This window comes from Carcharodon carcharias, chromosome 2 (genome assembly GCF_017639515.1).
Source record: "Carcharodon carcharias isolate sCarCar2 chromosome 2, sCarCar2.pri, whole genome shotgun sequence".
NCBI lineage: Eukaryota > Metazoa > Chordata > Chondrichthyes > Lamniformes > Lamnidae > Carcharodon > Carcharodon carcharias.
Genome location: NC_054468.1, coordinates 207,583,321 through 207,595,793, shown reverse-complemented (window position 1 = coordinate 207,595,793; position 12,473 = coordinate 207,583,321). Strand labels below are relative to the sequence as shown.

The 12,473-nt window shown below is 40.2% G+C and overlaps 1 protein-coding gene across 1 annotated transcript in view; it reads right to left on the bottom strand.

The window, feature by feature from the left end:
- LOC121290193 (stonin-1) overlaps positions 1–12,473 on the bottom strand; it is a 117,865-nt gene that overhangs the window by 24,290 nt on the left and 81,102 nt on the right. The window contains exons 8-10 of the mRNA XM_041210457.1: positions 9,948–10,041; positions 7,698–8,344; positions 3,923–4,195 (exon numbers count right to left, since the gene is read on the bottom strand). Coding sequence (XP_041066391.1) covers positions 3,923–4,195; positions 7,698–8,344; positions 9,948–10,041 — 1,014 coding nt within the window. The remainder of the gene's footprint in view (positions 1–3,922; positions 4,196–7,697; positions 8,345–9,947; positions 10,042–12,473) is intronic.

Sequence of the window (12,473 nt, the reverse complement as noted above, 5' to 3'; positions counted from 1 at the left end):
AGATTTAATTGAATTGGAGACAGCTGGTCTGGAGGCTTTGACTCATCAAAAGAAGCTAGGTTTGAATGCTAAACATGGCTGAAGTTTTAGAATGTGAGGTGAGGAGAATTTGGATTTTTAAATAAATCATGGTAGTTGAGTTTAAAGGATGTTACACCTAGCCAGAGAAGCTAGACCACGCAGTGTGTTTATTTTTCCCCAAAGGTTTCTGATAATATTAGCACCATGAAATTATTTATATTATGAGAAAGGTAAAGTTCCAAAGATATATTGGAACAATGGGATTTACATTAAAAGGGAGAAATATGTATAAGGGAGATTGAAGCTGTGTTTCAGGGAAGGCATTGTAAGATCCACCAGAAGTGTGAAAAGCCTCCAGTAGTTGAGTATTAAGCTTGCTGTTTACAGAAACAGGAGTTCGGAAAAACCATTTTAAATTCTACTGTCCTGGGTATTGTGTTAACGTACCTGGATCTGGTTAAAGCTTTTTTTTTTAAAACCGCTGTCTTAACTAGGGTGTAAATGGAAGCCAAATTAGTTCGGGGTTTGGAGAGTTATTATGGTAGTAATTTGTAGACCTATGTATGTGCTTGAAATCTTTTCTTTTGTTAATAAATGTTTAACTTAATTTTCTAAAAAATCTCTGAAGTCTGAGTGGACTTTTTCCTACTGAATTCAGGGCACCCACATCGAAATAAATACAAATTGCAAAACCGTTGTGAACGTGTGATCAAGTTTCCCTCATGAATTTGATCTGCCTGACAGGCATCACCTGCTGCATCATTACACAGGACTGGCATGTCAGTGGTATCCTTCAACAGTGAAATACCCTTTTGGTACTCACAGTCAAGATTAAACATGAATGATAACTACTTAGGTGAGCATCCATGGAACTGCGCTCCAAGAGTCAGTTCTGTCATGACAGGATAAAATTGGCATGGTGTCATGTCGCAGTATATTCTGAACTTCATACTAAGTTTCATATTTTAAAAACTGATCACAAAAGCCTACAAAATGATGGCAATCCCAGGATCACCTGATTGCTCTTGTGGATTGAATTCCAGTCAAGAGGGAACAAAAGGAACCTTTCAGACCGATATTTAATCAATGCTCTTTCCAGAAACTGATTCAGAAGGGTATTATCAATTGAATGGGTCTTTCAAATACACAGATGCTGGCTGTCTCAAACTCTCAGGATGTAAAATAGATCTAACCAACCACCTTATTTGGAAAAGGACTTTGGACTTGTAAAAGATCACGTGATGAGACAGCCATGCTTTCTATTTGCTTTTAAAATTCAGCAAGAAGCTGCTTGCAGACAAGTTCCATTAGAAGGCCATTAAACTAGCTGCAAGTCATCTAAGCAGCCAAGGTAATAAACAAGCAATACCTTGAAAGTGGGAGAATGAGTTCCCCCAATCTATTTCAACTTTGAGTTTACCTGAGAACCAACCTCCTAGAAATTTGACTACAAGAAACCTTACAGCTTACTGAGAATCCTCTGCTCTACAAGACCTCCACTTCAACTAAAGCATCAACCCATCTAAGAAACTACAGGCCTACCACGAAAGAGACTGAGATAATTATAAGTTGTAACCATATAAGTTGGAACCATAAGTGAGTGAGGCATCGTGTTTTAAACATCCGGTGTAAGTGTGAGATAATAAATAGCTTTATTTTTAAACTTTCAAAAATCTTGCTGCTGGAATTATTTAATTGGGACAATCACTCTGAGGGTAAGAAAACAGATCCCTCTTAAACAAACTTATTGATCACAGACAGTGAAAGGCAATACAAATTCTGTCCGTGACAACATAAAATGGGTGCAAGGAAGAGAGAGATCTTCTACTAAAATACTGATCAACAAAAAGACATATTGGCTTTTTGTTTTGTGTTCATTGTTTTGTATACAAAAGCTATTTTCATTCTGAAACTTGTTTATATCAGAAAGTGAAAGAATGGTGACAAGAACTAGATGTTTTCAAGAGAACGGGTGATGAAATTTCCACAGCTTTAATTTTGTCCTCAGCCACCTTTACTACTGAATCATGCAAAACAGTCATGATAATCTTAAATTTTGCAGCAGAAGAGTGCAAATGGAATCCATATGAAAGTATATGAAAGGTTTCAAATAGCTTGGAATTATTTTCTCTTTTTTTAAAATAGTCTTTGTGGCACATTAGGCGGTAGTTACTGAACCCAGCAACATATCTAAGTTGAAAAGTGTAATTTTCAAAAGGTACAACAGACAACCAAGCAACCTGAGAAATGAGTATGGAAGACTCATGTCCCACTCAGAGATTTTGGTCTGGATTTTCCAGTATAAAATCAGACATAGAGAAAGTGGGTTTCTCTCTTTTGCCAAATCCCCAGTCTACATCATGTGGATAAAGGCAAAATACTGCGGATGCTGGAAATCTGAAACAAAAACAAAAAATGCTGAAAAAACTCAGCAGGTCTGACAGCATCTGTGGAGGGAAAGACAGAGTTAACGTTTTGAGTCCGTATGACTCTTCTTCTGAGCTCTGAAGAAATCATACAGACTTGAAACGTTAACTGTGTCTTTCACTACATCATGTGGAATTGCCTGAGAGCTGATGCAACTTGTGCCTACCTCAAATAGGTTTTAATGATTACTTTGAGCGTAGGGAGGTCCTGCAGGTCATTTCCCCTGACATTCTGGCACATAGAATGTCTTTTCACAATAATTTCCACGTAAATGACACCCATTAAATGGGGGTCCAGTGTTCCTAGGCTAAAATAAATATATTAAAAAGAGTAATGAAAGTACACAATAATGTTAAGGGAAATGTTATCATCATTCCTAAATAATTTCTCCCTCTTTGAATTATGTTTTTTTTTAAACCTGTTGACATCAATACATCAAGCCTTTCTGGAAAATATTTTAATTTTTCCCCCAGCATCATCACTACCATCAATTGTAATTGACTTCTGAGGGATATTCAAGAGAAAGATCTTCAGAGATGCAAGGCAGGTCAGGTTGTATTATGCCCATCCACAAGAACCTTCATCTGTGGCCAGAAGTGATAAATGTCACATTGTCAGCTGATTAGTTCATGTAGAATTTCTATTCCCAAAGGAAGTTGGAGCAATTGACTCAATGGTACCAAAATCACATGAATGCCCCATTAGCCATATTATCGGATACCTCCTCAGAATCACCCCAATCCCTGTGGGTAATTATTTCAGTGGTACTGCATGAAAGAAAGGATGGCAATGTCAACAGCAGCTAGCACACCCTGATTAGACAAACCATCAGCATACCAACAATCATGTTGTCAGCCCTGGCACATGCCATGGGAAAATAGTATTCAACTAATCCTTCTCTGTCTGTTAATGTGGTGTGGGGAGGGGAAGGGAGGGAAATAAAAGAGTGAGAACAAGAGGCTTCGAAAACAGAAAGACTGCAAAGGCAGTCAGAGTTGTCAAAGGGAGAGCTGAGAGCTTTTGCTGAGGTGGAGGAGTTAGAAGTTAATTTTATTTAAAACAATCAAGAGATCTCACTGGTGTGATGGGCTATTTGGATCATTACAAGAAGGTAAGATGTCCTTATTAATTTTTTTTTAAATCAAATTGTAACTTTTCTGTATGTTTACCCATTGCCAAATAAAACTGTCTATCTCACCAAAGGTTTTATCAGTGATTAGATACTCTATGTTATAGCCAATACAAGGAGATATAGGACACTGAGTCAACTCCAACAAATGCAAGGCACTCAGACTACTTATGGGAATAAGCACTGTACCATAGAATTTATCTATGGCAGACCTGAATTTGTAGCATGTACATAAATCTAGATACAGCCAGATGTTTACTTGTATTAGCACTGCATATTAGAATTATATGCAGTTGACATCTTAATAGGAACCAAAAAGAGGATCAGAATATTTTACATATTTACTTCTTCTATAATTTCTTCTTTAGGTTCTTCATCAGAGCCATCACTGGAAGTGTCAGCGCTAGAGCTATCATCATCATCATAACCCTCAAGGGCTTTAAGGTCTTCAGCATCAATAATTCCAAGTATATCATTTTCTTCCACTTCCCGCATGTTACCAATTTCTTCATCAGAAGAAGTGTCATTAGTTCCATCCAGCTGTGGGATGGATGATGCCTCAGCCTTGATTTGTTGTTCCTCTGAAGCTGCGGCAACCATCAACAATGCCTCATTTACCTAAGTAATAAAATCAATATTTAATTCACCAAAACAAATAACAGCCAAACTGTAAAGCAATAAAATGCTACAGTAACCTCAAGATCTCTAATCTGGTTTAAGATAGCCTGAATATATTCTTGTGCGGGTTTGAAAACAAAGACCTGACTGCAGAAATTACTAAATTAAGTTGACATATTCAATAATGTATTTTTGGGGGGGAAGAAGAAAAAACATCTCCATGGATTTTTGGTAATTTCAGAAGCTACATTTTATGGGAATTTGAGAGACCAAGCACAAAATCCTAGGAGAAAACTCTCCAGAAGAATCAAAACAAATAGGAACTCAGGAATGTACAGAAACTTTGACGACTACTGCAATTCATCTACTCATTAAACCTTCTTGTTTGGCAAACAGACCTTCATCCTGTGAAGGCTGAATGTCAACTCTCTGACACCTCCTCTCATCTGTCCCTGGACCCCAAGCCCATCACTGATCACCAAGCCAATATTTCCCAAACGGTCGTGAACCCATATCCTCTGGAGATCTTCCACCCCTCCCCTTCCCACACAACCCAAACAGACTTAAAACTTAAAGCCCTACAGCCTGCATCTAACTCCTTCCCAAGATCCACATACAGGACCTCCCAGGTAGTCCCATTTATTTTAGTCCCACAGAACTTTTTTCCTCCTACCTCAACTACTTTTTCTCTCTTGACCAGTTTCTTCTGACTTACATCTGGAACTTTCCCAATATCCTCTTCCATTTTAACAATTTCCTGGCCCTAACCATCTCCTTTTTGAAGTGGATATTCAGTCCCACTACACCTCCATCCCGCACCAGTGGTTGCTTCTTTCTTGAACATAGGCTCAATCAGACCCCAACCACCAGCAACTTCCTCCGGCTGGCCAAACTTGTTCTTACATTGAATAACTTTTGACTCTTACCACTTCGTCCAAATAAAAAGTGCAACTATATGAATCTGTACAGGTTCTGGCAACGTCTGCCTTTTCATCGGACAGTTGGAACATCCTTTGGTCCAGTCATGCTCAGGTCCCTATCCTCATCTCTCGTTCCAGTACATTGATGGCTGTATCAGTGCCACTTCCTGCTCTGGCCACAATCTGGAAAATTCCATCAACTTGGCTTCAAAATTCCACCCCACACTCATCTTGACAACTCATGTCTATTCCCTTCCTTTCCCAGTTCCTTTTTTGGGGATGGTCTATCCCCCACCAATATATAAGCTGACCCACGGCTATCTTGATTACGCTTCCTCCCACCCCACTTCCTGTAAAGACACTATTCCATTCTCCTAGTTACTCAATCTCTTTCACATCTGTTCTAATGATGACAGCTTCCACACCACTGCTTCTGATATGACTTCCTTTTTCCTCAAATGATGTTTGTCCTTCACCATGGTTGTCAGGGCAATTGACTGTGTCTCATTTCCCACAATTCTGCTCTCACCCCTGCTCTCTTCCAGAAACACAAACAGAAACCTCTTGTCCTCACCTTCCACCCTACCAGCCTCCATTTTCAACAGATCAAGCTCCATTATTTCCACCACCTCCAGCTTGGTGCTAATGTCAAGCACATCATCAACTACCCTCCACCTTTCAGCATTCCAAAGGGACCACACTCTCCTTGGGCAGGATCCCACCACTAAAAAGGTCAGTGGGGAACACATGCCCACCAATGGTGGTTGCCTTGCAGCCATTTAACACCTAGTAGAACGTTAATTCGCTGGAGGCAGGACTTCTGCCCCTCACTTGGGAGGAAGGCCCCTCAGAGAGATGTCGGCCAATCTGAGTGGTCAGCAGCTCTCTAGGCCTAGTAACATTAGTGGGAGTGGTGGCCATTACCAGGACCACACCGAGCCCCACATGTCTAAGTGCTGGGAGCCCAGGACAAAGGTAAGCATGGGGGACTCGTGCTGGGGTCATGAGAGGAGATCTTGGAGGGAAGAAGTGGGTGGAATTTGTGTTGGAAAGTATGGAGGGGTGGGGAGGCTGCACCCAGGAAAGGAGGCCTGTGATAGTTGTGCCCCCGCCAACCTCCTGGCCAATTGACCTATCCCAACTGAGGCCCCAAACCTGCCGGGTGTCTCTCTGTCCCTGACCTCTTCCCTCCAGCCTCAAAACTGCGGTCAGGTGGGAAGCAGTCCTTAATTGGCCAATAGTTGGTCACAATGGCCTCAATTGGGGTGAGATCAGGGGGGGCAGGCAGGTAGGCAGCAGGAATTCCACCCAGTGAATTTTACAGGCTGCCACCTACAAACCCGCTGGCGGGGGCCTGTAAAATTCTGCTCCTGGATCTACTCTTCAATCACCCCCCCAAAACCCGGTCCCCTTCCCACTTTACATTCCCATGCAAGCACAAGGGATGCAATCTCTGCCCTTTCACCTCCTCCCTTCCTACTGTCCAGGGCTCCAAACATTCCTTTCAGGATAAAAAGGAATCTACTTGTACTTCTTTCACTTTGGTATACTGTAATTGCTTCCCACACGGCTGTCCCCTCTACACTCGGGACAAAACGCAGATTGGGTGATCGTTTTGCTGAATATATCCATTCAGTCTGCAAGTGCGACCCTGAGCTTCAAATCGCTTACTATTTCAATTCTCAGTCACACTCCCATTCTGACCTCAGCTTCCTACAATGTTCCAATGAAGCTCAACAAGTGCATTATCAAACAAAACTTGGCATCAAGCCACTTAAGGAGATATGAGGGAAGATGACCAAATGCTTGATCAAAGGATTATGTTTTAAGGAGTAACTTAAATCTCAGCTGCTCAACCAGGAGCCAATGTAGATAAGTGAGCAAAGAGGAGATGGGTGATTTGGACTAGGTACAGTAAGTTAGGATACTAGCAGCAGAGAATTAGATGACCTCAAGCTTATGGACAGTAGAATGTGGGATGCCAGCTAGAAGTGCATTGTAATTGTTAAGTCTAGAGGCAACAAAGACAAAGATAGGGTTTCAGTGACCTTGAGCTGAGCCTGGACTGGAGTCACAGAAGTGGAAGTAGGAGACAGCATACATATATGGCTGGGAACTTGAGGAACTACATTCTGCACTCAACGCTCAGTTCAACAACTTTAGATCATAACCACTACTCCCAATTTTCAGACAGTAGGTGCTGGTTATGATTCTGTTGTTGCCATTTAAAGCTCCTCTAGACGCACCTTTTGTTTCTTTACTTGTTCCATCACCACCACCTTTTGCCTTGCACACTTAACTCTTTCTACTTAAAGCTGAGCCAGGCTGTTTGCAATCTTGTTGTTGTATTTGAACCACAAGGTAAGCTTCCAACTTCTGATGCCCAGGATTAATGTGAAATAATTAGTTACCTTTTTTTTGCTGTGTCCGATACTCCACTCGGTTTATATATTCAAGCAGGTAGAAACACAGTATGATACACAACAGAACAAAAAATGCTGCTTCTGACAATTTGATGTTAAATTTTCAAGTCTGTACATTAATTTGTGTCTTTCAGTATTCATTTTCCTAAGCGCTCTTACCTGGGGTGCAAACTGTTGAACTACACACTGCTCAGAAATGCAGTGTGGTATGTTTGTTCCTTCGTTTTGTTCAGATGCTTGTTTTTGTACAATGAGCGTATGTGCTAGAGGAACTCGGTCTGAATCTTGAATTAACAGATGTTGAGTCTGTCCTGTTGCTGCTTGTTCTTCCACAGGCTGCTCTAGTTGAGTTGGCTCTGTGGATGCTACAGGTTGCTGTGTTAGCATTCCTGTATTTGCTATGGACTGTCTCTGAATAACAATAGATGGCCCTGTCTGTACCCCCATCCCAGAGTGTTGTAAAACTACCTGTTTCATTGTACCCTGTTGTTGAATGTATACATGTCTTGACATACCAGGCTGCTGCAGAACAGACTGACTAGCTACATCGAAAGATTGGTTTGTTAGCAACTGCTGATGTGTGGAAACGTGACCCGAATTAGATTGTTGAAGTGTGGGTGCTTGGTCTTGTGAAGACTGCTGAATGGCATGCGCCTGACCAGAAACTGTGTTTTGTTGGATAAGAGCTGTCTGCCCTGTAACTGTATTTACTTGGTGAATGAAATGACGAACAGGCTGCTGGAAATATTTCTGGCCTGCAGCACTTTGGGTTACCATTACTGGTACATTGACCTTATACATATGGCCTAGAAAAGACAAAGATTGAAGAGAATCAACTACAAAATTTGAGGGCAAAATAGGGTTAGAAAATGCAGTACCATCAACAGCACAACAGGCTAAATATAAGTTATATGATTCTAACAGCAAAAGCAATACTGTTCTCTCAAATGTATGCAAAATAGTAGAACTTATCTGAGAATTTTATCCAAGGCAAGTTTATCTACTTATCAGTGCCTTCCCGAAACCCTAGGCTAGCTTGAGAGAGCTTTCAATAGTAGGAATCAAGAATAATATTCATAACCAGGTGAATAAAGGCACTATGCAGTGCTAATGAAATTGGTCAAATAAGAAAGGAGCAACAGCAAAGATAAATATGGGTTTTCATTTCATTCAAAATTAAGATTCAGAAAGGTGAAAACCGTGTTCTGCCGAATGCATCAGTATAAAAATTACAACCAAATAGCAAAAACTAGTCCAGAGGTTCCCAAACATTGTTCCTGAGTCCTCTTTCAGAGATTCAAATCCTATCTGCCTCCCTCTTTTTAAGAAACAGTGAGGTGAAATTAGTCTTTGCCAATAGCATGAAACAGGCAATAGCAAATCAGCTGCAACGTAATTGATTATTCTGCACCAGAAACAGCTCTGATTGGTCCAACTTTCACTTTTAAAAACCTGCAGGAATTCACACATTGCACATTAAATTCTGAGATTGCCCTCTTTTGAGTTAATTATTCTACATGGTTTCTTTGACCTTAAATGCGCTTAAAGAGATCAGACTTTTTGATGCACTTCTTGCCCTAGTGACTCTCATTCTCAGTCATCCGTTTTCCTCACACTGCCCCGATATCTTTGTCATGTCTATCAGTTTTGGGAACCTCTGCTATAGTGAATATGCAGACAGCTGAAGCGATTCTACTTACAGATAAAACTTAAAATGCTGTTCAGTTGCTAAATTGGGAAAAGCATTTCCTTTAAACATGATTTTAAATTTGAGCGTTGTTATAAGGAAGGTCAATCTTTCCAATTACATCTATTTAAGTTTAAATAGAACCCATTCCAAAATTTACTGTCAATCAGTACGTCTACACATTTAGCAAGTAGCCTGCAAGCAAATAGTGCAGTAATTAGCAGTTTCCCTGAATCCAGACTTTCCTCTCATTTAGCCTTAAACTAGGTACAATTTTGTACCTTTGAGGTATATTTACTGCAGTTACTCTCCATGATGCTGCAGCTAAAATTAAATTGCCCTTCTTTGTTTTCCTATCTTCACAAAACTAAAGATCAAATAATTTACAACCCCAGAGATCTGGTTACATTTGTTTTTTTAAAAACTGCATATTTTAAAGTGTTGCTTGAATGCTTATATTGTTTTGGACCTACATTTTGTACCAGCAACAACTATATATGCATTGAATGAGTTTGATTCATGAGCTTGTATAGACAGATAAATAGCCCCTACATTTCCTTTCAACCACTCTAGTCACTAATGATGTGCAGCTGGGGGAGATTGGAAAGAAAAAAAGGAGCAATTCTGATTCACAAAACAAGAAAGGCAATCCATTGTTTAACACTGGGGGAAAAAATTACATCATAATTTTACTGGAGCAATGAGGAATAAAAAATACTTGCCTGAAGCAGTCTGTAAGGTAACTCCAGCAGGAACCTGGATTGGAAGACCAATCCCAGAAGGTAATGTAAGAGTAGCTGTAGTTCCTGAAGCGTTCTATGAAAATAACACAATATAGTTATTTACAACAAGGAAAATCTAGCAGTTAAAAACAGTAATGTTTGTTAACTCACTACTCTCTGACCAACCTTCAGGCCGCCTGAAGCACCAATTTTCATGTTACTGTAGGCACTCAGGACACAAGATCCATACACATAAACTATGTCAATGCTGCAACTCCAGATCTGAGAGAGTTCTGGAGGTGGTCACTGGGAAAGAAAGATCGAATGCTATCACCATTGGAAGGAAATATACCAGAAGGCCACCTCATCCTGTGGAAGGTTAAATATATAATCTATATATTTTTATTGAAGTGATTTATTTACAAGTGGGAGAGTGCTTTGCACTTGGAATATTTCTTCTTCAAAAGAATAATTAACTGGAAACATACAGATTTGAAATTTGTTATTTTAATTGGAAGTGTAGGAGAACATGCAATGCTCCCAGACAGGTGAAGACTATTTTGAACAGGAAAATCCCTTTCCTGTTCAATTAGTTCTCAAGCATGGTATGCAAAAGTGTTGAGAGGGATTGAATAAATGAGACTTCTGCTGCAGTGTAAACGGGGCATATATTTCCCACAAAGGCAACAAAGGGAAAATTATTGCACTATTCCAACACACTACAACCGGTGGCAGAACAGCAACATCAGACTCAGTGGAAAGCAGGAAGAAAAGACAATCTAATTTAAAAATCAAGGGGACAACATTCAATAGCCCTAAAAATAAGAGTTGGGATTGTAATTCGCAATTAACCCGCACCTGTTGCTTACTTCTGATGCAGCACATCAATTTTGTGCTGTCTAGTTTGCATAATTGGTGCAAATAGCCACCGTCAAACACGCTATTAAATGGTTGCATTTTTCAGCAGAGGGCCCCAAGTTTGTGCTAGGTTAGTACCACTTAAAGATAACCTGCAATATTTAAAGCCAGCCTGCACCTCTTAAAGGAGATCATAAGACCAAAAGAAATTTGAACAGAAGTAGGCCATTTGGTTCATCAACCCTGCTCCACCATTCAATAAGATCATAGCTGATCTGATTGCTGCCTTAACTCCACTTTGCTGCCTGCCCCCCATAACCCTCAACTCCCTTGTAAATAAAAAATCTGTCTAGTTCAGTCTTGAACATATTCCATGACCCTGCTTCCAATGCTCTCTGGGGAAGAGAATTCCAAAGACTAATAATCCTCAGAGAAAAAAATCCTTCTCACCTCCGCCTTCAGTGGAGACCCCTTACTTTTATACTCTTCCACCCAGTTCTAGATTCTCTCAAGAAGGGAAATATTCTCTCAGCATCTATCCCATCAAACCCCCTCAGGATCTTATGTTTCAATAAGATCACCTCTCATTCTTCTAAACTCCAATGAGTATAGGCCCAAACTGTTCAATTTTTCCTCATAAAATAATCCCTTCATCTCAGGAATCAATCTGGTGAACCTTCTCTGAACTGCTTCCAATGCAAGTATACCTCTTCTTAAGTAAGGAGACCAAAACTGTACATAGTACTCTAGGTGTGGTCCCATCAATGCGCTGAACAGTTGGAACAAGACTTCCCTACTTTTTTATTCCATCCCCCTTGCAATGAAGGCCAACATTCCATTTGTCTTCCTAATTACTTGTTGTACCTACGTGTTAACTTTTTGTGATTCATGTACAAGGATGCTTAGATCCCTATATACCACAGCAATCTGTAGTCTGGCTCCATTTAAATGATATTCTGCTTTTCTATTCTTCCTATCAATGTGGACAACCTCACATTTTCCCACATTATACTCCATCCGTCAATTTTTTGCCCACCCACTTAACCTATCTATATCCCTTTGCAGACTCTTCATAACATCCTCACAACTTGCTTTCCTGCTTATCTTTGTATCAGCAGCAGATTTGGCTGTAATACAGTTGGTCCCTTCATCCAAGTCATTAATATAGATTGTACATAACTGAGGCCCCAGCACTGATTCCGTAAGCACTCCACTCATTAGCATTTGCCAATCTGAAAGTGACCCATTTATCTCACTCACTGTTTCCTGTTAGTTAGCCAATCCTCTATCCATGCTAATATATCACCCGCAACACTAAGAGCTCTGCCTGTGCAGTAACCTTTTATGTTGCACGTTACTGAGTGCTTTCTGGAAATCCAAATATACTACATCTCCTTTTTCCACCCTGCTTATTACATCCACAAAGAAGTCTAATAAATTTGTCAAACACAATTTCCCTTTCACGAAACTATCTTGACCCTGCCTGATTGCAGTATAATTTTCTAAACATCCTGCTACTACCTCCTCAATAATGGATTCTAGCATTTTCCCAAAGACAGGTGTTAAGCTAACTGGCCTTTGTTTCCTGCTTTCCATCTCCCTCCTTTCCTGAATATAGGCTTTATACTTGCATATTGTCCATTTTGGCTGGAGCAGGAAGTTTTAAGA